At 42.5% G+C, this 27,786-nt stretch overlaps 1 protein-coding gene across 1 annotated transcript; it reads right to left on the reverse strand.

Annotated features, from left to right (window-relative positions):
* Positions 1–1,871: 1,871 nt before the first annotated feature.
* On the reverse strand, positions 1,872–27,786 carry MGST2 (microsomal glutathione S-transferase 2). The gene is made up of 5 exons (XM_077755957.1): positions 27,630–27,786; positions 21,841–21,940; positions 6,499–6,569; positions 2,885–2,966; positions 1,872–2,162 (listed from the first exon to the last, which is right to left on the reverse strand). Exons 1-5 carry the CDS (start codon positions 27,685–27,687, stop codon positions 2,033–2,035), a joined length of 441 nt encoding a protein of 146 aa, XP_077612083.1. The 5' UTR covers positions 27,688–27,786; the 3' UTR covers positions 1,872–2,032.

Consider the following 27,786-nt stretch of genomic DNA (forward strand, 5'->3'; position numbering starts at 1 on the left):
TTTAGTTTACCATTTTGAATAGCTCCAACTTAGATGCAAAATAAGAATTGTTTAAAAATCCTCAAGTGTAAGATTGGGAAAGTTGTGCATTCTTTTCCCCACTTCCGAAGGATATGATTATGCAGTAATTGTTCTTTAGGGTCAAAATTTTTGCATTCTCTCCTCCTTCTCGTCTTCAGTTGTGAAACAATTAAAATGTCACAATACAAGTCACCATAACTAATCAGAATACGAAAATGTAAAAAGGCCACAGAAACACAGCATTTTAGAGTGAGTTTTAGCACCATTTTACGTAAGGAAGATGGGGGAGAGCAGCCAAGTGCTGCAACAGCATGAGCCGCGGGCAGGAGAACCGGATTAGTGCAGTCTGGCCCTGGTCTTCACCTCTTTGCTCCGCTACTCGTAAGGATGGGGTGCCTTAGTCAATGTCAAACAGCCAATGAGTGGGGGACCAAGACTTGTATCCAGATATCCCCATCCCAGACCAATCCGTTCTCAATGTATTGGGAATATTTAGTCATGCTATTTGCAATGCAGAGGGTTGTAATTTCTTCCCCACTATTCTGGAAACACTAGTGTTTGCCTTTATTTCTTTTCCTATTATTCATAGTCTTTAAAACTTCCTTTGTGGCACCTGGGTGGCTCGGTGGGTTAAGGGACCGTCTTCAGCTCAGGTCATGATCTCAGTCAGTGAGTTCGAGTCCCACATCGGGCTCTGTGCTGACAGCTCAGAACCAGGAGCCTGCTGCAGATTCTGTGTCTCCTTCTCTCTCTGCCTCTCCATCACTCATGTTCTCTCTCTCTCTGTCTCTCAAAAATGAATAAATGTTTAAAAAAATTTTTTTAAACTTCCTTTGTACGCACAAAAAAGAAAAGTCCCAATAAACAGCTTCTTGAGATGCTCACAGCAGACTCAAGGATGTCCAAATTTCTTTAGAGAAATTGGCAGCCCCTTTCCTGATGTTAAAATGTGTCATATGTGCTCCTAAGTCTGCTTTCCTAAAGTCCCTGAAGTCTGGGGGTGAACTCATTCCCATTCTACAGATGAGGAAAGTAAAGAAAGGTCATTTACATTGTGCCACACAAAGACTGCACATCAGGGTCACAACGGCTGCCGACCCCAAACCCCACATGACACAGGAAGTACCGTGGAACCCAGCCCTCCCTCCAGCTGTGACCATGGCCCTCCTCCCCTTGCCTAGAGGCAAAGACATTCACTGAGCACTAGTCTCTGGAAGGTTTCTTAAAAAGTGATAGGCCTTCCTCCCCGCCTTTTTCCTTTTTTCTTTATAAAGTAAATTTCACTTTATAAAGTAAATTTGTGCTATTAGTTGATGACTCTCTTCTCTGGCTACTCTATGTGTTTGCCTGACTTCCCCCATGTGGGGCCATCTGTTGCTTTCCTACAAAGGATGAAGTCAGTCGACTTGCTGCCTTATCAGCTTCTGTCTAGAACTTTCCAACAAAGTAGTCTCAGGGCTCCTGGGTGGCTCAGTCACTCAAGCGTCCAGCTTCAGCTCAGGTCATGGTCTAGTGGTGCATGGGTTCCAGCCCCATGCCGGGCTCTGTGCTGACAGCTTGGAGCCTGGAGCCTGCTTCAGATTCTGTTGTCTCTCTCTCTCTCTCTCTCTCTCTCTCTGCCCCGAACCCACTTGTACTCTGTTTCTCTCTCTCAAAAATAAGATAAACATTAAAAAAGAGAAAGAGAGAAGTAGCCTCAGAGGCAGGTGATGGTGGTGTTCCCAAGACAGCCCAGCACTTGGTCAGGCTGCTTTCCACCCACAGTCAGTCAGTCACTTCAGCACACACATCCCAAACCAGGGCCCTGTGCACCGGCACTGACGGTATAGAGACACCACGTCGGAGCAGACTTCACTTCTTAAAGAGGCAATGTATTCTCTAACGGGTATGTTCCTACAAAGCCATTTCAAGAAAAACAAAAGAANTATATAAAAATTGAATTAGTGACTCCATATAACCTTCACGGTGGAAACAGCTTCCGCAAGCATTTGGGCAAAGGGAGAGGGGGACGTTAGAAGTGTCTCAGTTTCTTGGCGACATTGAGGTCCAGGTATTCATCCAGAAAGCTGTTTGCAATCCCCAGGGCGCCCAGGACTGTGAGCAAGGCCAGAACCCCCAGACTCAGCCGGAACCCGGTGATCCTGCAGGAGGGACAGGAGGCAGACAAGTGACAAGAAGCTACAGTGACGAAGGGAGGCGTCCGGAGGCTGGCGCTCAATGTGGACACCGCCCAGAACTTCCATGTCTTTGCTGTTTGAAAATTTTGATTCGTCGCATAAATTAAAGGCGATGCTTAGGCACAGAGGTTAATTGGCTCCTTTGAGCATTCAAAGGATTATCAAGACCAGGCCGAATTATTTCCTTTGCAACTTTTTGGAAATAGTGCACAGTTTTTGCAAGGATTTAAAGTGTGGCAGCTTGAGGTGTCTGGGTAGCTCACTTGGTTAAGAATCCAACTTCAGCTTAGGTCATGATCTCTCAGTTCATGTGTTCGAGCCCTGCAACTGGCTCTGTGCTGAGAGCTCAGAGCCTGGAGCCTGCTTCAGATGCTGTGTCTCCCTCTCTCTCCGCCACTCCCCCACTTGCTCTCTGTCTCTCTCAAAAACAAATCAACATTAAAAGAAAATTTTTTTAAAAAATTTAAATGTGGTGGCCACAAGTGTATATTCAGTGCACACTTTGTATTTGATGTTCCCACCAGGCACCCAGGTGGTCACGGCCTGGTGAGAATGGTCTCAGACAACACAGGTGACTTTTGCAAACATAACCGTCAGGCTTACGAATTTTCTCAGGAACAGGAGGCTAATTCAGACTCCATTATGCTACTGTTTGCCTAAGCACCCAATCCTCAGGTTCTCCTTACCTTTTTTTAGCTGCTTCTGAATATCCCCAGAAATATTGGTGACGGGCATATACGTACACGAGACCTAGACAGGTAGCAAACACTGTATAGAGAAAAAATAGAGAAGATACAGGAAATGATGGCAGTCTCTCAAAATGCAGGATGAAAACAGAAAAAAAATACCTCGCACACATGTATGTGTCCAAATTATGTACAGATCTCCGGCAATTCAATCATAAAAGGAAAACAAATTAATTTTTTAATGGGCAAAATATTTGAATAGACAAGTCATACAGGAAGATAAACAAATGTACCAATAAGCACGTGAGAGTTTTTTCAGTATTCAACAGTATTCAATATCAGCAAACTGCTTCCTAAAACCACAAATATTGGGGCGCCTGTGTGGCTTAGTCAGTTAAGCATCCGACTTCGGCTCAAGTCATGATCTCAAGATTCGTGGGTTCAAGCCCTGCATCTGTGCTGACAGCTGAGAGCCTGGAGCCTCTCTTCGGATTTTGTGTCTCCCTCTCTCTCCAACCCTCCCCTGCTTGCGCTATCTCTCTCTCTCAAAAATAAATAAAACATTTTTAAAAAATTTTTTTTAAAAACACAAATAGAGGAGCACCCAGGTGGCTTAGTCAGTTAAGTGTCCAACTTCAGCTCAGTTCATGATCTCACAGTTCATGAGTTTGAGCCCCTCATTGGGCTGTGTTCTGACAGCTTGGAGCCTGGAGCCTGCTTTGGATTCTGTGTGTGTGTCTCTCTCTCTGCCCCTCCCCTGCTTACACTCTGTCTCTCTATCTCTCTCAAAAATAGATTAACATTTTAAAAAATTTAAAAACAATAACCAAAAAAAAAACCACAATTAGATGCATACCCACTAGAATCGCTAAAATTTAAACAACACAACAACACAAAATGTTGGTGATATTGGAATCCTCATATGTTATTGGTGGGAGTACAGCCACTTTGGGAAAAGGTCTGGCAGTTACTTATGAAGCTAAATATACTTTATACCCAGCAATTCCATCCTTACATATTTACCCAAAAGGAATGAAAGCACATTTCCATAAAAAGACTTGTACAGAAGGTTCATTGCAGCTTATTCATAATAGCTTAAATTTGGAAAGAGCCCAGACACCTACCAACAGTAGAATGGATAACCAAATGGAGATAATCGTACTACAGAATACCACTCATCAGTGAAAAGACACAGATACTTGCAACAACATGGTGAGTCTCAACATTTTGCTGAGTGAATGAAGCATTGCACAAGAGTACACACTGTATGATTCCAATTATGGAAAGTTCTAGAATGAGCCAAACTAAACTATGATGAAAGAGACCAGAACAGTGTTTGCCTCTGAAAGTGCCTGATGCGAAGGGACATAAGAAACCTTTCTGGGTGGTTGTCATGTCCTGCATCTTGATGGGTACACATGTGTTAAAACTCATTGAATGCTACATGTATAATTTGTGCATTTCACCATATGGTACATAAATTTTACCTAAAAGAAATGTGAAGTATGGCATGATCTGTCATCTGGTCTAACAGAAAATATCAATATCTTCCTTACAATCAGGGACCTTCTCTATCTTCCTCAGCACCTAACAGATGCAAATAGCCAGAGCCCTCTTACACACTTGGAGTCTGTCTGTGAGGCTCTGCTATCCTGGATAAAATTGAATTCCTTAATTTATTAGATCACAAAGATTTTCTTTAGTTTCGACCCTATACCGGGTATTATTCTAAGGATCGGGGTGAGCAGTGAAATGGATACAAGCTTCCTACCTTTATGGAGTTTATCAGCAAAGACAGACAACAAGGAGAAAAGTTAGAAGAATATCGCAGACTTGAAAGCATTGAGAAGGACATGAAGTGGGGTGGATGGGACAGTAGGAGGTTGGGGGGAGGACAGAGGAGGCCACCTCTGGAAAGGAGTCAGGGAAGGCCTCCCTGAAGGGACCTGTGGGTAAGACGGAGGGGGCCAAGCAAACAGCTGAGAAGAGAGGGGGTAGGGCCCCCTGGCACGTGAGGGAGGAAGTGCAGAGATCCTGAGCAGGCTACAGTTAAGCCCCCCATCCAACGACCTAACTCCCACGGAAGCCAATGCGAACTATGCAGGGCAATCAATAGGCAACTTAACTTTTCATGAGAGAGAACGAAAAGAAAATTACGACAGAAAACCCTCTTCTGACAGTGGGCCTCATTCAGCCCATTCCAGTGAAATCCAAAGGGTCAAATAGCAAGAGACAGAGTCCCATTATCAAAGGCACTTTTCTTATTAGTTGTTAAGGCAGTCTTACCTGACAGGGAACAACCGCCTTCATTCATGCCCTTAGGGGACAAAATATGTGAGCAGGAATGAAGTTAAGAAGCCTTCCTCTAGAGGACATTTTATCTGAAGTTCCTCAGTTGACAGTAGAAAGTACAAGACAGTGATGGGGTTGCCTTTGAAAGCAACCGGATTTGTGTTTATTGACATCTTAGCAATCAAGTGTCAGGCCCAAACGAGGCAATGAGAAGGCAAAAGAGATTGGGTTTCTCCAACTAAGGTAGCCGGGGCTGCTTGACCCCGTTAAAGAAACAGGCAGAGTTTGGGTTAAGCCTTCAGCTCGCCAGGGGTAGCCGCAGCCAAACAGGAAGTGGATGTCTGTAGAGTTGCCACATACAGGACAACATCCTCTTGAACTCAAGAAAAGGTACCTGGGTTATCAGGAATACCTATAGACCCTGCTTGTACTTGAAAGGCAATCTTCTCCTACACTGATAAATGGTAAGTTGGGCACATTATCTGTGATTCAGTCTCCCCGTCTGAAAGTAGGATATGTATAAAAATTTCAAACAGGAGTGCCCGAGTAGCTCACTTGGTTAAGCATCTGATTCTTGATTTCAGCCCATGTCCTGATCTCACAGTCGGGAGATCAAGCCCCGCCTTGAGCTCCACACTGGGCATGGAGCCTGCTAAGATTTTCTCTCTCTACCTCTCCCTCTGTCCCTCCCTAATCTCTCTCTCTCTCTCTCTCATATATATATAATTTTTTTAATTTAAAACAGTTGCTGGAACATAGTAAGTGCTCAGTAAATTATAGCTATAATAATTAGGGTGAATTGTTGCAGGTAAACTAGAATTAAGGAATCAGATTTGAAAACAAAGCTCATGTCATTTTCATTTGGGAGTGCCCAGCATACAGTTTGTTTCAAAAAAATTTTTAATCACTGAATTAAATTAAAATGAAGCCAAAATTAATTCATCTTTTTTTTAATGTTTATTTTTGAGAGAGAAAGAGAGACAAAGTATGAGCGGAGGAAGGGCAGAGAGAGACAGAGACACAGAATCCAAAGCAAGCTCCAGACCCTGAACTGTCAGCACAGAGCCCAACACGGGGCTCAAACTCACAAACTGTGAGATCATGACCTGGGCCGAAGTCAGACACTTAACCAACTAAGCCACCCAGGCACCCCCAAAATTAACTTATTTGTAGAACAAGTGCTCTTTGATGCACACAGACCTGGCTTATTTTGTTTAAAACAGTTTCTAGGATCAGAAAATGTATGGTTACACGTCTGTTCCTTAATGGTTCTACAAACCATGGTCATCATTAGAACAGACTTGACTGTATTTTAAAATTACCTTGATTGAAATACCATCCAGCCATCCACAGTGTAATCAGAAATATGGGGTAAAACTCCACACAGTTTTGTCTGCAGGAAAAAATAAAGACATGGGTTATATTACGAGAAAACTATACAAACCAAAGCATTAAGCTTTCATCTGGAAGTAAATGTCTAATCTCTGCTTATAAAAATATGTAAGTATTACATAAAAAGCTTAGATGCCTTTCCATATAAAATGAATCTTCCAAGGTGAGACTCAAACATTATTTAAATCTCAGATCAGGGCTGAGAATCACTCTCCTACAGGTAAGCCACCAGTAGTAGAAATGAATTGTACCTCTTTTCCAAAAGACAGACCTTGAGATGGTCCTGATTCTAAGGCTAAAATTCATTCTGTATCTTATCTAAAGAACCCAGAAAATAACGCAATTTATGTTAATCATATTTGTTTCCAAAATTCCTATACATTCATTGCTTTCTCATTGAGTTACTCAGCAGTTAAAAAATGGTTTTAAATAATTCCCGTAAAATCTCCTGAGTCAGTGAGTATTTTTCATTCCCATTTTATGGAGGAATAAACTAAGTCTTGAGAGCACAAGCTGACTGATGCCTTAAAGAGAATCAAAGGGACTATGTCGTTGCCAGATTCCAAAGCTCCATTCTAATGTCAAGTCAAATTGCCTCTATTCATAGAAGAGGTGTATGGAAATTTTGATACTATTTTAAGCAAAAAGGAATAGTTCTCTGGGAACTCTAATTTCATCTGCACCTAGCAAAGGGAAAGATATATTCATCCTTCCTGTGCTACGCCCCCAAGTGATCTTGGTTAGGTTGGCTGTGCTCCTTGCTGATAATATCACAACCAAAAAGAACTTTAATGTAATTCGTAATGAGGTCTCGAGTTGATCCTGATGGAAGCAGCATAATTAGACAGAATTAGAAACGATACCACATTGTTCCTTAAACCTTGAGTATTTAAGGTTATGAGGCAATTGACCTAGAAATAGTTGATACCTGTTCTTAAAGACCTGCATCTTCTAGCCAAGGTCACCATGAGTGGCTAAGTTCTTTTGTTTTGCTTTTGCTACCAAGATGGCGACATAGGTTGCTCCTGAGCTTCCCTCCTCCCACAGATACGCCGATGGCACAGCCACACAGAGCAATTCCCTCTGCAAGAAATCCAGAAACCAGTTGTGGACAGTGTAGGGAAAATACCCACACTAAAGTAGGTAGGAAAGATGGAAACAGGCTCCTGCCATAAACTCCTCCCCCAGCACAGTGCCATATCACCAGGAGGGAGTACTCAACTCCTAGCTTCTCCCGGAGGACCACACATAGAGCACGCAGACTTTTAAGACTTCCACTTGAGGGCTGGGTCCCCAAAACACTTAGCTCTGAATGCTAATGGGGCTTGCATCCACAGGATTTGGGGAAGGACTCTAGCAAGACAGTGGCACAATCCCTCCCTTAAAATACCTACCAGCAGGGTCTCTGACCCTGTGCATATCCCCTTGGGGCTCTGGGAAGTAACCCAGAACACAGGGGGAGGGGGTTCTGAGGTCCTGGGTGAACAGGGGTGATTAGAAGCCATTGAGATTCAGGCAAGGGTGTAAATCTAACTGCATTTATGCTCCCTGAGGGCACAGCCTGGAGTATTTGGGCAGTTCAGCCCCCAAAAGAGTCTCTTTGTCCCCTATAAGCAGTTAGTCATTGTTGGTCTCGCTTGCTTGACCTAGCGTCTTAGCTGTGCTCATTCTACTCTTCCCCTGGCCCCTCTTTTGTTGACCTGCCTTAAGCCCTAGTCCTTCTGAAATGAGGCTTTGTTCATTTCTTAATATCATCTAACAGATTGAAAATAATTCTCTGATGGCTAGCCCTGGGGCCCTGCTATTTGCGGATGGTCTTCTCTGCAGCTGCATGCTGTGAAGACCAGGTGTTTCTTGGCCTTGAAAAACCTCGCATCCCAGTCTACCTGTTCATTATGACCTCTTCCACCCTCCTCCAGCAGGTGGCCGGGTCTTTCTGCCACCGCAGTTAAGTGGTTCACGCCCGGATATGTCCCAAGATGGCTGTTCACAGTGAGCTGTCCACGAACATTGTTTAACTCAAGGGACAACCTTATCAGTGACTAATTACAGTTCCGTTGACAAGAAAACCAAAATGAGAATGATTTCTGGTTTCTTCTGGACATGAAGGCAGACACAGTCTGTCCTCTTACTATAGGAGATCCTCAGAAAAAATCTCCAAATAGGACAGAAAACAGCTGGCAGCCACTGTGTCCATTTCGCTTTATGTGGGAAGAGAGGGTCTAGCTGATTATGACCACTGATGGGCTCTCCCTGTTCCTACATGTCCACACTGAGGGAAACGAGTCTATCTACCTAGTCCCTGGTTACAGCCCTCTTTGCTCAGTAATCTTGTGCTCTTTTGATATTTAGATTTCCCATAAAATGATTATGGAGAAGCTTCTCCTTTGATATAGGCAAGTGTCACCATGTGCCTCAAATTCTATCCAGGGGCAATAAGAGAAGGAAGCAGCTAGAAAGACAGTAGGGTGACAATCATCCCAGTTTGTCCTAGACTGAGCAGATTTTGAGAATATGGGACTTTGAACTCTATAACCAAGACAGTTCCGGGTAAGTTGTCCTGGTCTGCCTAGAACGGAGAGTGCCCTGGGACACAGAACTTGAAGTGCTAAAACCAGGAAAGCCCCAGGCAAACTGAAAAGAGCGAGTCACCCTAAAGAATGACCTGAAGGAGCCTGTGGAGATGGCATAGTTCAAGCTGCTGGAATCCCCCAGGGGTCATCCCCGACCCAACTCCAAGGGATCCTGGAGCTCAGGACATGTGGCCGCCGCAGGGTCCCTCTTGGACCCGAGGGCTGGCAGTAGCCAGGGCAGTCCCAAACGAAGTACCGTTTGTCTCTGTCTCAGTCATTAAGTGTGCTGCTAAGTCCAGCTCATTTTGAAAAAAGAACCACACTTTGGCCTGACAGCCAAATCTAGCCGTTCCTAAAATGCTAGTCTCTGATTGTTTTTGATTGTATAGTTCTCGTGGTTGCATAACCCCATGTAAGGAAACAAAAGTCCTATTGTACAACAAAGATGGTGTGGGGTTGCTGCTGTACGGCAGCTGCCTGGCCTTCCTGGATTTTGGTGCAGCTACTTCTTGCCCATGGAAAGAGAGAGTGAAATATGTCCGTCTGAGTCAAATGGTTCAGAGGCTGGTGTGCCCAGCTCCCCTCCCCCACACCTGGTTGAGTGGAGAGAACTCTGAGGACAGGGATGGGGACAGACCCCTGAGACGGACAGAGCTCAGGCCTCTAACTGACCACGGGGAAGGCCACTCAACCAGGAACACCCACATGGGACACTACGTGACCAGAACATAAACTTCCATTGTGTTAAACCACTGGGATTATGGGGCTGATCCATTTAGCACAGCAAATACAATCAACTGGAAAAGTATATCATATACACTAGAAAACACACACAAAAGAATGAGGTTTTAAGAGCAAATATAAATAGAAGCTCCAAAATTTCTTCACGCTCCTGGCGGATTGCTTGGTTCACCCTCAGCACGTACATGTCATTGGGGAGACCTCTGACCTAAAACACTCGTGAATATCTCTGCTGTTTGGTAGATTTAAACACACAACAGGACACTGTGTCTTCCAATCTTGTTCATAGAAAATCTGAACCGTGCGCTGAAGGGAAAAATCTTAATTAACTATAGTACACTTCCAATGCTATGACATCTTTAAAAAAATAAAAACAGACAAGGCAACTTAAAGGAGGCTTCTTAGGAGGTTTTCCGCTTTCAAGTTTTTGTTTGCTCGTTTCTCTTTCTCCGTTTGTTTGGGTGACTTATTCTGAAGCAGCGGGCTGCACACCGCCGTCAGCGGCTCACACTATTACCAGATGACCCGGCCCCGGTCTGCTGCCTTCCGACCCCGCAAAGTCCTTTCAATTATTAACGCTGGCTGAGGGTCAGAGCAACAGGTTAATATGCTCAGAAATGGCTCTGGGAGGAAAGGTGCTGAAGTTAATCTTTCTATATAGATTCGTAACTGTCTAAATTGCTCCTTGTCAGGCAACCCTCGTGCGGGATCACCAGAGGACATTTGCCACTGACAGCAGGAGGGCAGGAATCTAACCACCACTACAGTGGTGCCGCTGGTAAGCAGTGGGATGAGCAGATGAGGGAGTGAGGCTCGCAGCTCAGCCAAACTCCTGCTGCGCCTCATCCTCCCACTACCGGAGGCTTGTCCGGCGTGTGTGCAGAGCTACTTGGTGGTGGCATGAATGTTTGTGTCCTTCAAAATTCATATGTTGAAGGTCTAACCTCCAGTGTGGCTGTAGGCGGAGTAAGGAAGTCATCAAGGCTAAAATGAGGTCAGAGGCGTGGGACCCTGATCTAACGGCATTGGTGTCCTTACAAGAAGAGACACCAGAGAGCTCTTTGACAGCCGCCGGACTCGCTCTGCCCAGCCCCTTCTCTGTCCTTGCATGCACACACCAAGGAAAGGTCAAGTGAGGACACAGCAAGAAGGCAGCCATCTGTGAGCCGAGAGAAGACAGCTCTCAGCAGAAATCCAAGCAGCCAGAACCCTGATCTTAGATCAAGGTCATGATCGCCCGGCCTCCAGAAGTGTGATAAAACAAATGTGCATTGTTTAAGCCACCCAATCTGTTATTTTGTTATAGCAGCCCAACCTGACTAATACAGGCAGTTTGTAGAGGAGGATGAAGAACTCATCATCTAGAGTCCTTGTCCAGCCTTGGGGGTCCCTGCCCCTTTCTAATTCAGTGGATAAATATATCTTATGCATTCAGCCAATATCTAAGATGGGTAACTTGTAATAGAAAATGGGGATGTGTTTACTGTCTCTCTTTTATTTAACTTATTTGTTATTGTAATAACCTACTACAAAAGTAGGTGACTCAAAATACTGTAATCCCAGTGTTGCAGAACACCTGAAAATTTTCCTTTGTGAATTTTCCTTTCTCCATAGGTTTTAGACATACATTAGAGCCACAAGTTTTAATTTCAAAATTTCAGGATTTGAATTCTAAACGACTATAAAAAGTAAGTGAAAAAGCAGCAGTAACAACAATAACAAAATTTACAGCTCTAGTAGAGTAAGAAGAGGGTAATGATTCTAAAGAGTACTCAGATTCATGACTAGGTTTACTTGTGACAGGCTAATTCTGGAACAGGAAATGAGTAATTCAATATTAAACAAATAAGGATGCATTAAAAGAGCTAAGTAAGAGGATGTGGGTTTGAGCCCCGTGTTGGGCTCTGTGCTGATGGCTCAGAGCTTGGAGCCTGCTTTGGATTCTGTGTCTCCCTTTCTCTGCCCTACCCCCATTCCACTCTGTCTCACTATCTCTCAAAAATAAACATTTAAAAAAAATTTTTTTAAAGGGGGGCGCCTGGGTGGCTCAGTTCAACTTCATCAGGTCATGATCTCGCAGTTCGTGGGTTCAAGCCCTGCATCAGGCTCTGTGCTGATGACTCAGAGCCTAGAGCCTGCTTTGGATTCTATGTCTCCTTCTCTCTTCCCTACCCCCACTCCATTCTGTCTCACTCTCTCTCTCTCTCCCAAAAATAAATAAACATTAAAAAAAATTAAAAGAACTAAGTAAGAGGAAATTCTTCTATTTTACCCAGCACTAATGAAACCATTTTGGGACACTGCACATACTTCTAGGCTTCAGGTTTAGAAATAATATGAAAAATTTTAGTCTAAAGAGAACAACCAAAATTTTTTCATAATTGGGGGGGAAAGCTGAAGAATTATTACTACCTAGCCTCAAAATATAGAAGATGAAAGATAATGAAGATAATGACTCCCAACTGTATGAAAAAGAGTGGGGTCATTAGCAGCTATTCTTCTCTTCTGGTGAGAATAGAATCAGAGGGAATGTTCTTAAATTGCCACAAGTTCAAGGTATTACTTGGATCTACTTTTTAGATTTATAAAAGCCTTCAATCTAAAGGGATCAAGGTACTCAAATTAGACCAGATAGAATTCTCTAAGCTTAGTGATAACAAGAAAGAATGGCCCTTGTTGAAACTATAGTTGCTTTGTTCACAACTTTAAAAATGTATTCTGGCCAAAGACTGCAAAACTCTAGAGAGAGTCATCTCTAAGGTCCTCCCTGTAGGAAGAGAAGAGGAAATTGGTGGGGAACTCTAAAGAAGAGGCTCTGGGACTTGGAACATGGGTAAACTGAGCCCCAGAATCATCATCTCTGCTTGGCAAATGAATATTCAACCTTAGATGATGTTCAGACAGGAAATAGATGCTTCCAGGGTGGTGAGAGGGACCTTGAAGTGATTGTTATAAGACGTCAGGTTCCACTTCGGGATAGGATTAGCCCTAACACCAAGTTTCTTGGCCATACTTAGGGCAAAGCAGCAGGAAAAAAGAATAAAGGAAAAGACAGCATTTCTGGTATAGTCAAGGTGGTAAAACCTTCAAGGGAGGCTGAAGGACTCAATGCTTTGGTCCAGAAGAGCCAGAAAAGAAAGTACATTTTCCCTCAGGGATTTGCAGAGCTCAAGGAAACCTACCCTTGAAGACAAGAATAGCCAAGTAGGCTTTGGAATGACCTGGTTATCCCAGGGGATCCTGTCCTAACTGCCTCAGATAAGATCAAAATGGCTTCACTAGCAATGAATTTAATCTTCTTTGGCCTGATTTACCTAAACCTTAGAACCTAAAGCAAGAACTTGGGCTGGTGCTATGGAATATCTAAGAAGAAATTCAGGAGACTGAGTAGGGCCATCCCCACTCACCCTTCAGAGAAACCCAGGACAATTACTACTGTACTCTTGAAGGTATTTTATGACTCCAGATTCACTCCTTCTGCCTCAATCATTGGCTATTATTTTTTAACTCCTCTTCGTTCTGCCATGATTAATCAAACAGAACAAACAAAACACTTCTAACAAGGAAATTAGGTATGTATACTTTTTTATAAACAGCAATTTAAGAGAAATTTTTGGAAATTGTGTCCAGCTATAGAAGAGAAGGGAGAAAGGAATAACCTGAAAGAAATCAAATTTGTGGAAAGTATAAGAACAAACAGAACCAGAAGTGGCCTGAGAATTTAGCATGCTGGAAGCCCAACACTCCCCAACAAAATGTTCTCAGATGACAGAAGACAAAGTGGGAAGATGTGGAATTTCCTCCTGTGATGATTTTTATAAATAGAACAGTGTCTCCCAAACTTCAAGCATTAATACATCACTGTCAACATTTTAACGTCTCCGTATACCACTTACTATCTTTCTATAAGTCAACTATGTTTTCCCCTTAAATTAGGGAGAATGCCATTTTATGAGTAAAAAAAGAATATCACTTTCTAAATAAAGAATAAGTATAAAAATAAGTCCCATGAGAACCCAATTTGCCAAGTTCTCATTAGATGCTGTTGATTGCTGAAGGCTCTGAGCACAAGACCCTCCCTCTGTCAAACAGGATGGATGTTCTAGAAGTGTCGAGAACACATCACGGGGACTCCCTGCTAAACGTGACAGATTGAACCCATGTTTATTTCTTCTCCCTCCTGAAACCTCACTAAAATGCCAGGAAAGGGAAAAAATAGATACAAAGTCAAGAACAAGGAGAATGGGAGTAGACACAGCAGTGGAAGAGAGACGTTAGCAAATTTCTGAAGAAGGACAACACTCAAGGGAACGGTGCTAAGCTGACAGAGCACAGACAGATGAAGCCTAACAGCTGCACAAGGAAGGTCCAAGGAAGACTAACATACTGCTTGTTGTTGTACAGTTGACAGACTACAATAAGGAGTGCTTTAGCTCTCCCCCACCTCTGATCCCCACCCCTACTACCCCATCACAGGAGATGAACTCAAACCAGAGAATCTCGTGGGGTCTAGGAACAATGGGGGATGGGGATAAAATCTTGTACTGAAAACCACATGACCCTAAATACTACACAGTGGAAGAACCTTCCTTCCTTCACCCCCCACACTTTCAGGTTTCTAGAAGTGAGACCTATTTACCCATCCTCCCCACTCCTCCTGGCCTGCCCCCACAGCAGGCTTAAGGGTTTTCTCTAGAGAAACCAAGTGGTCCCAGAAAAATAACCTAAAGATACTGGCATCTGGGGCTCGACAAAAGAAAGCTGCTCCCGATCAATCACCCTTTAGTGAAGCAGCCCTCTCTACTGAGCCCCATCCATGCACACAGAGCCCCATCATCTTCTGATGCTCTTTAAATTTGTACAGATGGCCAGTCAAGAACCGCTTGACATTTGAGTAAAGCTTCTAAGGTCTCTTTTGCTCAGATCTCTTTGCTGGACCCTTGTCTTCTTGACCTCTACGTCTGGTTCAGTCCCTGCTCCTCTACTCTCCCTTCTCCTTTGGCTACACCCACTCCCTTAAAGATTTCGTCTAAAAAAAATTGAAAAACATTTCTTCCAGTCTCATGGCTCTACATCATCTTTGTGTGGCAATGGCCAATGACTCTTGAATTTATATTTCCAGCTCCTATCTCTCTGCTGAAATGCAGGTATTTATACCCACCTGCCTGCTTCTCTCTACTTAGATGTGTAAACAATGTACAAGGCAGTTTATGATGCAACAACAAACGATCTGAGTAGCTTAGTGGATGACAATGCTTACAGTCTCTCCTTAGCTGTAGCATAAGTCACATCTCAGACACAACATGTCAAAAGGAACCTCCTGGTCTTCCCCCCAGAACTGCTCTTCCCACTGCCTTCTCTCTGTTGTCTCTCTCGGTTGTCTCTCTCACCTCTCGCAGGATGCTCAGACCAATAATCTAAGGTCATTCTTGATGCTTCTCACAGGCCATATTTACTATGTCAGGAAATTCTCTTGGCTCTACCCTCAAAACATATCCAGCATCTGACCATGTCTCACCATCTCTACTGCTACATCCCTGGTTCAAGTTAGCCTCCTAACTGGTAATTCTCTGCTTCTACCAATGCCTCCATATAGACTGTTCTCAGCAAAGCAGACCAAGTGATCCTTTTAAAGTATAAGATCGTGGGTGTCTGGGTGTCTCAGTCGGTTAAGTGCCTGACTTCAGCTCAGGTCATGATCTTGTGGTTTGTGAGTTTGATCCCCACATCAGGCTCTCAGCTGTCAGCACAGAGCCTACTTGGATCCTCTGTCCCCCTCTGTCTGCCCCTCCCTTGCTCATTTTCTCTCTCTTTCTTACAAAATAAATAAATAAAAACTTTAAAAATAAAATAAAACATAAGATCATGTTATTCCTCTGCTCAACACTTTGTGACTTTCCATTTCACTCAGAGAAAATCCAGAGTCCTTACAATGGCCTTTAAGGCACTACATGATCCATCTATTACCTTTCTGACTTTAACTCCTACCACTTTCTGTCAGTTCCTTCTCTCAACCAGGCTGACTTCTTTGCTAACCCACCAGGTACATTCCAACTTAGGGTCTTTGCAGTGGTCATTCCTTCTGCCTCAAGAAAGTTTTCTCTGCGTGTTCATGTGGCTAACTCCTCACCTGCTTTGTAAGCTTTTGCTCAAGTGTCACCTTAGTGAGGTCTACACTGGCCACCCTAAATAGCAACCTACCCCTGACTCATCACCCCCAGCAACCCACTCCTCTGCCCCCTTACAGTGCTTTCCTTTTTCGTTTCTTTCTTAACACCTACCACCTCTTGCATAATATATTATTTTCTTATAATATTATCTACTTATTGTTTACTTTCTGTCTTTCTGGCTATAAGGTAAACTTCAAGAGGCAAAAATCTCTGTCTAATTTTTTCATTGACACATCCCACGCTACTGGACAGTGCCAGATATATAGAGGTGCTCAATAAATATTAAATGGGCAAATATTAAATAAAATTGAAACACAAAGGACAAAATAGACAAATAAGAAGAAACTCAGAAAAAACAGAATTGATGGGACACCCAGGTGCCTCAGTAGGTTGAGTGTCCAACTTCGGTACAGGTCATGATCTTGTGGTTCATGGGTTAGATCGCATGTCGGGCTCTGTGCTGACAGCTCAGAGCCTAGAGCCTGCTTCAGATTCTGTGTCTCCTTCTCTCTCTCTCTCTCTCTCTCTCTCTCTCTCTCTCTGCCCTTTCCCTGCTCACGCTCTGTCTCTGTCTTTCAAAAATAAATAAATGTTAAAAAAGAAAAAGAAAAAAGCAGGGGCACCTAGGTGGCTCAGTCAGTTAAGTGTCCGACTTCAGCTCAGCCGGTAATCTTGTGGTCTGGTCCATGGGCTTGAGCCCCACGTTGGGCTCTGTGCTGACAGCTCGGAGCCTGGAGCCTACTTCATATGCTGTGTTTCCTCTCTCTCTGCCCATTCCCCATTCACGCTGTGTCTCTCCCTCTCAAAATAAATAAACATTTAAAAATATTTTTAAAAAGAAAATGAAAAAAAAGAAATGAAACAAGGAATTTTAAAAAAATATTATCATTAAAATCCTGATATAAGAGAATAAATTGTATCCATAAAACAAAAAAGGATGATTTAATAGCAGCTGCAACAAATAAAGAATGATCAAAGAATAAAAATGAATTATTAGAAATTAAAATTTATATCTGAAACTTTTTTAAAAGATCAGTAAGCAATCAGACAACACAAAGAAATAAAAGGCATCCAAGTCTGCAAGGAGGAAGTCAAACTTTCACTCTTCTCAGACAACATGAAACTCTCTCTGTGGATAACACAAAATACTCCATCAAAAAAATGCTAGAGCGGATACATGAATTCAGCAAGTCACAGCATATAAAGTCAATGTATAGAAATTGGTTGCATTTCTATATACCAGTAATGAAGTAACAGAAAGAAATCAAAGAATTGATCCCATTTTCAATTGCACCAAAAACCATAAACTACCTAGGATTAAACCTAATCAAAGAGATGAATAATCTATACACTGAAAACTATAGAGAGCTTATGAAAGAAATTGAAGAAGAAACAAAAAAATAGAAAAACATCCCATGCTCATGGATTGGAAGAACACATATTGTTAAAATGTCAATACTACTCAAGGCAATCTACATATTCAATTCAATCCCTATCAAAATACCACCAGCATTTTTCACAGAGCTAGAACAAACAATTCTAAAATTTGTATGGAACTAGAAAAGATCTCAAATAGCCAAAGCAATCTTGAAAAACAAAACCAAAGTTGGAGGCATCACAATTTCAGACTTCAGCTGTATTACAAAGCTGTAATCATTAAGACGGAATGGTACTGGCACAAAAAGAGACACATAGATCAATGGAACAGAACAGAGAACTCAGAAATGGGCCCAGAAACTAATCTTTGACAAAGCAGGGAAGAAAGCCAATAGAAAAAAGACAGTCTCTTCAGCAAATGGTGTTAGGAAAACTTGACAGTGACATGCAGAAGAATGAACCTGGACCACTTTCTTACACCATACACAAAAATAAACCCAAATGTATGAAAGACCTAAATGTAAGATAGGAAGCCATCAAAATCCTAGAGGACAAAACAGGCAACAACGTCTTTGACCTTGGCTGCAGCAGCTTCTTATTTAACATGTCTCCAGAGGCAAAGGATACAAAAGCAAAAATGAACTTTTGGGATCTCATCAAGGTAAAAAATCTTCTGCACAACAACGGAAACAATCAGCAAAACTAAAAAGCAACTAATGGAATGGGAAAAGATATTTGCAAATGACATATCAGATAAAGGGTTAGTATCCAAAACCTATAAAGAACTTATCAAACTCAACACCCAAAAACACAAAAATCCAGTAAAGAAATGGGCAAAAGACATAAATAAACACTTCTCCAAAGAATACATCAGATGGCTAAAAGACACAAGAAAAAATGCTCAACATCACTCATCATCAAGGAAATAAAAATCAAAACCACAATGAGATACCACCTCATGCCAATCGGAATGGCTAAAATTAACAACTCTGGCAACAATGGATGTTGGCAAGGATGAGGAGAAAGAAGATCTCTTCTGCACTGCTGGTGAGAATGCAAACTGGTGCAGCCACTCTGGAAAACAGTATGTAAGTTCCTCAAAAACTTAAAACTAGAACTACCCTATGACCCAGCAATTGCACTACTAAGTATTCATCCAAGGGATATAGGTGTGCTGTTTTGAAGGGGCACATGTTTATAGCAGCACTATCAACACTAGCCAAAGCATGGAAAGAGCCCATCAATGGATGAATGGATAAAGAAGATGTGGTATTTATGCACAATGGAATATTACTCAGCGGTAAAAAACAATGAAATCTTGCCATTTGCAACAACACGGATGGAACCAGAGCTAAGGAAAATAAGTCAGTCAGAGACAGACAAATACCACGTGATTTCACTCATATATGGAATTTAAGATACAAAACAGATGAACATAAGGGAAGGGAAGCAAAAAGAATACAAAAACAGAGAGGAGAACAAACCATAAGAGAGTCTTAAATACAGAGAACAAACTGAGGGTTGCTGGTGGGGTGTTGGGTGGGGGTGAAGGACTAGAGGGGTGAGGGGCATTTAAAAGGACACTTGTTGGGATGAGCACCGGGTGTTATATGTAAGTGATGAATCACTACATCCTATTCCTGAAATTATTATTACATTATATGTTAGCTAACTTGGATTTAAATAAGTAAATACATAAATACATAATAAAATACATAAAAGACCAGTAAACAGAAGTTCAAGAAATTTCCCAGAAAGAACAAAAGTCCAAGAAGATGGAAAACCGAAGATAAAAGAAAACTAGATGACCAATCTTGGGATCAACATACCACTAATATAGATTTTAAGAATAAAAGAACAGAGAAAATAAAGAAGAAGAAAATCAGGGAAAAAATATTTTTAGAAAATTCCAGAACAGAAAGACATGAGTTTTCAAGCTGTGAAAAAGCCTCATCTAGGATTCAGCATAGTGAAAACAAATGCCTCCAAGCAAGTATAGAACCATAACATCTTAGGACACTGGGATGAAAAGAAGATCCTAAAGCTTCCATAGTTTCCAAACAAAAAAATCAAGAATTAGAATAGCACAGAACAGCACAACAGTATCAGTGGAAATTAGGAAATAACAGAGGAATATTTTCAAAATTCTGATTGTAAGGATTTTAACATAGAAAGATATGCCTAACCAAGCCATCAGTCAACTGTGAGGCAGAATAAAGGCATATTTAGAAGTGGAAAGTCTCAAAATTTGACCAACTATTCACCCTTTCTCAGGAAACTTCCACAGAGTATATTCCACTAAAATGAGAGAAAACCAATAAATAGGAAAATAGAAGATCCAGGAAGCAGGCGATCCAAATCAGGAAAATAAAAGGGACATTCCTAGGATGATGATAAAAAGTCCGACAATGACAGCATGTAGCATATTTAAAGAGCAACCTCCAGCTGGGAGCAGAAAGATGGAGGACTCAAAAAAAANNNAAAAAAAAAAAAAAAAAAAAAGGAGGAAGACTCAAATAGAGGTGGTGATCCAAGAAAAAAACAGATGGCACTACTAGATTAACGTATTTGAGTGTATCAAGAGGAGACTTTCAGTTCTGTTAAAGATTTGAGGATGAAACTAAGCAAAAAAATAAACATGAAGCAATCATTAATCCCAGGTAAAACAAAATTCACAAGAAGGAGAGGAAATCATAGTATATTACTGGACTCAGCTTTGAACATTACTTATAATTACAATAATATAAACATTGGCTATTGGTTTAACTTAACAAAGTGATGTACTGAAGGGCAGAGGTAAGGAAAAGAGGAAGTAGAGAAACATGAAATTCTTTCTTCCGTAAAAGGAAGCTGATTGATAATGTCTAAAAATTATGAATCAATAAATAGCAGCGAAAGCATAATATTTAGAAATATGGAAGTAAATACCAAAAGTAGTAGTCACAAGGGTGCCAGTGTTTATGGACTGGCAGTAAGGAAAGTTATCTGTTGCTTCCAGGTTTGTAATCTCACTTGACTTTCAGACCACATACATGCATTACTCTGATAAAAATAAATATTGGAGTTGGGACATCCTGGCACCAAACCAATACTTTCCACTTGACATAATTGTAAAGATTCAAAGACAATTGAAATGGAAATGACTTTCTCATTGTGTTGATCACTGTAACTGAAAATCATAAAGTTTTAGTCAAGTAAGAGATCAAGCTCTGGAGATGTGCTGTATAACCCTGTACCTCTAGTAATAGTAATGTTTTATACATTTAAATTTTTTAAGAGGGTATATATCTCATGTTACATATTCTTACCACAATAAATTTTTGTTGAAAAAATCATGTCTATGCACTTCTTAAAACTATCTCTTCTACTAACAGTGGTATTCATCCCACATGCTCAAGCCTAGGGAATAGTCTGCACAACCCTTGTTGAAGCAAAGAGATGGACAAGAGAACAATGCTGTCAGCTCAAGGATCATGACTTGCCCAGAGTGATTCAAGATGTAATAAAAAGCTGAATAACTCAATTATCATTAAAGAAATCAAATCCCATAGTTTAAAATTGTTCCACAAGGAAAACATCAGGTTCACATCATTTTATAGGCAAATTCTAACAACTTGGAAGGAACACACTCTTCCAACCTTATTAAAATTCTCTGAGAAAATAATTCTCTAACTCATTGCATGAGATTAGTATAATCTTGATATCAAAAGGAGACAAACATCATATAAGAAAGGAAAATTATAGGCCCACGTCACTCATGATATAGATGAAAAATCCCACAGTGTTAACAAAAGAACCAAATGACATATAAATGGTGACATGTACAATGTTTCTAAAAGCACTTATTTGGGGGATGAAATAAAAAGGGAGCCCTAGCATCTGCAGCAGCTAAACTCATGGTGTTTATAGTAGGACATTCTGTATGGATCTGAAAAGACAAGATGATCAAAGTCACTACAAATATGTATAAAATGGGAAGCTTTCTCATTCTTCTACATTTTGGATTTCAGGAAATGGTTCATGGGCAGAGGATGGTAATGACCCACCTCTGTTTCAAGTGGAAAGGAAAAATAAAGAGAGAAGATTGATGTCATAGCTAATCTCGCTTGAGGTTATTGAATTCTAAGGGCACTGGAGGGGCTCTTTAACCAAACTGCTATGCTTAGCGATATGGAGCAGTCTTTCTTAAGATCCCAGCCTTTTCTGTAAATGCATCCTCTGAATTCATAATCTAGGTGGGTAGAGACTCCATCTACTAGATACTCCAAGCTTCAAGCATCATGAGAAGGGGCATGTCTGTGAACCCTGGTTTGTTATAATGAAATACCTCCTTTGCACATCTTTCCCCCGATCGGAATCGTCTATACGTGGCCATCCCAAATCCCTGAAGGGAGAGGGAAGCATTACTTACTGTGCACGAAATATTCTCTCAAACTCTGGTGACCCAGAGACTGCTGGGGGTGTAACTTTGTATTTTAATCTTGCCTTTCCTACATGCAAAGCAAAATAACCTGCAAGTATAGAGGAATTAATGATTAAAATGTGGCACATCACTATTCATTACAAAAACAATTTTTCATTACAAAAATTCATTACAAATTTAAACCACAATTAGATACCACTGCATACCTATTAAGATGTTTAAAATTCAAAAGACAGACCATATCAATTAAAAAAGACAGGTGAGGCTATAAAACAACTAGAATTCTCAAAGACTCTGGCAGGAATGTAAAATGGTATAATCACTTTGGAAAATCATTTGGAAGGGACCTTTTAGTTAGACATACATAGATCGCATAGCCAGTCACTCTACTCCTAGTTATTTCCCCACGAAAAGTTAAACCATATGTCCATACAAAGACTTGTACACAAATGTTCATAGCAGCTTTATTCATAATAGCCAAAAATTAGGAACAACTCTGTGATGATTAATTTTGTGTCAAGTAGGCTAGGCCATGGCGCCCAGCTGTTTGGTCAAACACCAGTCTAGATGCTTCTGTGAAGATATTTTTTGGATGTGATTAACATTTACATCAGTTGACTCTGAGTAAAGCAGATTACTCTCCTTGAGATGGTGGGCCTCATCTGAACAGTCGAAGGCCTGAAGAGAACAGATGGACATTACCCAAAGAGAAAAAGAATTCTTTTTTTTTTTTAGAGAACTTCAGTAATAGTAACATTTTATTTTATTTTATTTTTTACAAATAGTTTATTGTCAAATTGGTTTCCATATAACACCCAGTGCTCATCCCCACAAGTGCCCTCCTCCATNCTTAAGATCCGATACTCCAACATCAACTCTTGCTGGAATTTCCAGCCTTCCAGCCCACCCTGCAAATTTCAGAGCTTCCAGCCCCCACAATTGCATAAACCAAATTTTTTTTAATAAATCCCTCAATGTGAGTGTGTGTGTGTGTGTGTGCGCGCTCGCGCACGCGCGTGTGTGTGTGCGCATCTGCTATATTGGTTCTGCTTCTCTTGAGAACCCTGACTAACACAGTCTTGATCAACAAGTTAATGGATGAACAAATTATGGTATATGTGGCATATCTATACAATAGAATACAATAGACAGTAAAAAGGAATGAACTCTTGGGGTGCCTGGGTGGTTCAGTTAGTTGAGTGTCCAACTCTTGGTTTCAGCTCAGGTCATGATCTCACAGCTCGTGAGTTTGAGCCCCACATTAGGCTCTGGGCTGACAGTGTGGAGCCAGCTTGGGGTTCTCCCTCTCTCTGCCCCTTCCCTGCTCACCTACTCACTCTGTCTCTGTCTCTCTCAAAATGAATGAATAAACTTTAAAAAAAAAAAAAGGACTGAACTATTGATACCTGAAAGAACACGGATGAACCTCGAACTAATTATGCTGAATGAAAGCAGCAAGATCAGAAGAGAATCTAGTATAACCGTATTATATATGTAACTATAAGAGAGTATAGTTTCATTTATATAAAATTCTCAGAAATGCAAATGAAGCCACAGTGACCTAAAACAGATCAGCAACTCCCCGGACATGATGAAAGCCAGGAGGGAGGGTCACAGGAAAACCTTCAGGGATGATAGCTCCCTATCTGACTCAGTTTCCCTACTACAAAATGATTATGACTTTGTTGCCTTCATTAACCACAAGTGTTGCATTAGATCATCCATCCCTGGTGCCAGAGTCACTTACATCTGACGGTCGGTTCTGTAAACCTCATTCACTGTCAGACCCACACTTCCTCCTTGGTCAGTTATTCTCACCTTCTGTCCTTGTGGCCCCTTTCTACACCATAATTAGTTCTGGGGTCTATTAGTTCCCTTCAGATTATGTCCTCCCGGTTCAATTCCTTCACAGTTCCCTCCAACACCATTCTGGTCTCACTTACTTTAACACCTCCATGTCCATTTCCTACTTGCTAATGTTTCCTTACTAGTTTCCTTTCCACACCAAGTTTTTAGCCTGTGTGACAGGATCAGGTGTGACAAATTTCCTGCGGAGATATAATATACGATCCCCCCTCTGACGAGTCAGTAAATAGTGAGCCTGGGTCAGTAAGGCCTCACAGAGCAGGCCTCTTCCCTCCCCCTGAATTCCTCTCTGCTACAAACAAACTGTTGCTCAGGATCTAAAAGCTGGAGCCGAACGTCCGAAGGGTGTAAATGCTTAGGACTAGAGTCTCTCATTCAAACTGCAGTGACATCCCTGAAGGCAGAGAGAGCACAGGGAAGATACAGAAAATGTGGGATTGGGCACTGTTTCCAACCCCAGGCTACATCCTCTCACGGCAGCATAAATGCAGAGGGGCCAATCACTCCTGGGCCCACCTGCAGCCAGAAAGGAGGTCTGTCTGCGGCGGGGGAAGTCTACAGGCTCAGGCCGATCTGCACCCCGCTGCCCCCATTGTTTCTAAGTTGCTCCACAGCCTTGGAGGAAACACTCAGGAAGGCTTCTTGCTCCCCCTGGTAAGGGGAACCATGAAAGATGTGTGCTCCTTGATTTACACATTGGTGATGGTGCAAGAACCGAGAGCTTCGAAGCGAAGCTGTGAGTACACGAAAGCTTTGAAAGTGCTGTCTCCTCACGGCCCTTCATAGCACCTGGTTGCACCTGCCGTTACAACGGCAGTAAATGTGGGTAAAGAACTTCAGTCAAGGGCAGAGCTGTTTGGATGCTCCCCACCCAGCCTGCCTGCAGCTCCGGGAAGAAGGGTTCAGCTGGGCCAGCACAGCCCCAAGGAGAAGCCCCTCTCTGTTCTTTCAGGTCAGGAGCCGTAGAGAGACCATGGCTACCACAGGGATAACATGATGTGGGTGGGCAAACTATTTTACCTTTTCTGGAGAAAAAAATGGAGCTACTTGTCCATTTTCTTTCCCCTCCTAACATCACGTGAAAACTACCTGAGGGGCTCCTGGGTGGCTCAGCCAGTCAAGCATCTGACTTTGGCTCAAGTCATGATCTCGTGGTTCATGACTTCACGCCCCATGTCAGGCTCAGAGCCTGGTGCCTCCTTCAGATTCTGTGTCTTCCTCTCTCTCTGACCCTCCCCTGCTCATGCTCTGTCTCTCTCTATCTCTATCTCTCAAAAATTAGTAAATGTTAAGAAAAATTCTTGAGAATACTCTCCTTTTGCTTTGCCTGTCACTCTTGTCTCCCTCACTTTCTCCAGAGGGGCACATGTGTGCCAGGGAGAGTGAATCGAGAACCCCTCCTGTCCCACAATGTCTCCTACCCAGCCCCCGCCCCAGCCCCCAGCCCCAGCCGGCCTTCCCTGCCATAGTGTGGCTGCCTCTCAGCCCGGCAGAAGCTCTCTCTGTGGGAAAGCAGTGACGATGGGGACTGATTGTGCTGAGTGCCAACCCCAGGCCAAGGATGCTGGTGGGCCCTTCTCACCCAGTGTCCTGTTTGACCTTCATTTTTTTAATGTTTATTTATTTATTTATTTATTTATTTATTTATTTATTTTGAGAGAGAGAGAAAGAGGGAGAGCTATCAGGGGAGGGGCAGAGAGAGAAGGAGACACAGAATCCCAAACGGCCACCGTGCTGTCAGTGCAAAGCCCAACATGGGGCTCGAACCCACAAACCGCAAGACCATGACCTGAGCCAAAGTTGGACACTCAACGAACTGAACCACCCAGGCTCCCCTGCTTAGCCTTCTTTGATGAGGGCACTGAAGAACAGAATATCCTGGCTAGCCGCGCCCAGGTGGTAAGTGACTGAACCGGACAGATATGGGATTGTCTATCTTCAAAACTCAACCTGCTTCCACCATGGTATGTGGTGCCCCCTCTCCATAAACATCAGTCTTCCATAGAAACAGCAAATTCTGATTCTTAATGCCAACCGAACAGTTATGTCTTCTCTCTCTTTCTTTCCCTCTTTCTCTTTCCCCCACCCAATCAGTAAATGTTCCCTATCTGCCACTGTTAAAAAAGAGACAACAGGCCCAAAATATGGAGTCATCTATGCTAAGCTGACATAAACCAACCTGAGACATAACACCTCACTTAATTACAGTTGCAACCTCTCCCAAAAGTGGTATCTTAAACCAGTCAATCCAGAATGACGTGGTTAGCACTACAGAGGGAATCTGCCTGACAGACTCCTGCCATTCCCTGAAAGATGACCTTTGCCACAAATTATCACAAACTAGCAACTTTCTGTTCTGCCCCCTTCTGCCTATAAAAGTCTTTTATCTCATACAGCTCTTCAGAGAGCCCTTCTACCTGCTAGATGGGATGCTGCCTGATTCAGGACTCATTGAATAAAGCCAATAGGATCCTTAAAAAAATTTTTTTTAATGTTTATTGATTTTTGAGAGAGAGAGTGCAAATGAGGGAGGGGCAAAGAAAGAGGGAGACACAGAACTGGGAGCAGGCTCCAGGCTCTGAGCTGTCAGAGGGGCTCGAACGGACGTGGGGCTCGAACTCACAAACTGCAAGATCATGACCTGAGCTGGACGCTTAACTGACTGAGCCACGCAGGCACCCATAAACTAATAAGATCTCTACGTTTTACTCAGTTCAATTCTGTTTTCTAACACCACCAGCCACCACCATCCCAGTTCCTCTCCGCTCCACGCCTACCCCCCACCTAACCTCTGGCTACAATTCCCACAGTGCCCTGCACCCACCAGCAAACAGAAACCTTTCTGTCAGTCTGGGGCATCTGTGGGCCCGCTCCTGGGCTCCCCACAGCGCCAGAATGAGGGCACACATGGGGTTGGCAGTGCTCACGTGTAGGGGTATGTGAACCATGGGGTCAGCACAGGGGCATTTGAGATCTAAGTGCTGCTTTAGATGGTGATAAAAATCCTGCTCTTCTCCACTACTCCAGAAGAGACTGTGAATCCAACCACAAAATGTGTGTCTTATGGTATAACAGTTTCATAAACTCCTAAAACAGACCGGTTAGGCAAGACATGGAGTGACATGCAGGTCTGGACTTTACCCAAAGCTGAGCTTTCTGTGCACTCTGAGCAGTCTGCGCCTCTGCCCACTTTCCTGGTAGGAGTGCACTTGGAAAAATAAAGAAATATGCGTGGTTGGCTCCAAGACTTGCTCACCAGCGCCCAGACTCTTTTCCCCACTTAGCATGTTAAGTTGGTGATCATGGATAAGATGATAAGAATTGAGCAAATGTGACCCCTGAGGAGCAAATGTGCTTTGCATACCCAGCAATTGAGATATTGAATAATCCTAGTGGGATGGTGCTTTAAAACAGATTCGTCACTTAACCTGAAGCTCACGTTTCTGCAGATTTTTTAAAGCCTGATAATCATACCTGCCATCGGCAGCTTATTTAAGAAAACATTAATTAAAAGATCAGTGTTCAAGAAATGGCAGCCCTGGTTTACAAGCAGATACAGTGTTTCCTTTGGCACATTCCACAGTTAAGATTTACAGCCCACATCTCCCAGGTTAGCTAGTGCACTTCTAACCTCATTTGAACTGGGCTGTGGGTCTGAACCACAAACAATGCAGAATCGCTGGGCTCAGGAAGCCTACGTCTCTCTGGGGAGAACGAATCCTTGGAATGTTCCAAATCTGTCCCCAGGGAAGGAGGAGCTGATGACCCAGAGTAGACTGTGCACCCATGCACTTATGGGCACCAGCAAGTAAGTAGGAAACTCAAAAGCCAGACCTCCCTCTCTCTGCCACACACAAATACACACACACACACACACACACACACACACACACACACTGCCCAAGACCTACTTTGTTGACAGGCAGACAGGACCGAGACAGCAGCCAGCAAGATTGAATGCCCAGCCATCTTTCACACGGACCGGACCGTTCTGGTTCACGGAACTAACTATTTGTTGAAATCGAGGGGAAGATAACAGGCACTTTCGACTTTGTAATGTTGACATTC

Source organism: Crocuta crocuta, unplaced genomic scaffold, assembly GCF_008692635.1.
Source record: "Crocuta crocuta isolate KB4526 unplaced genomic scaffold, BGI_CrCroc_1.0 scaffold112, whole genome shotgun sequence".
Taxonomy (NCBI): domain Eukaryota; kingdom Metazoa; phylum Chordata; class Mammalia; order Carnivora; family Hyaenidae; genus Crocuta; species Crocuta crocuta.

Coding starts and splice junctions, on each gene's coding strand:
- MGST2 (XM_077755957.1), bottom strand. CDS start 27,687: ATGGCTGGGCATTCAATCTTGCTGGCTGCTGTCTCGGTCCTGTCTGCC. Junction 6,570..21,840: donor GAGAGAATATTTCGTGCACA/GTAAGTAATGCT, acceptor TTTTTCCTGCAG/ACAAAACTGTGTGGAGTTTT. Junction 2,967..6,498: donor TGGATGGTATTTCAATCAAG/GTAATTTTAAAA, acceptor TTCTCTATACAG/TGTTTGCTACCTGTCTAGGT.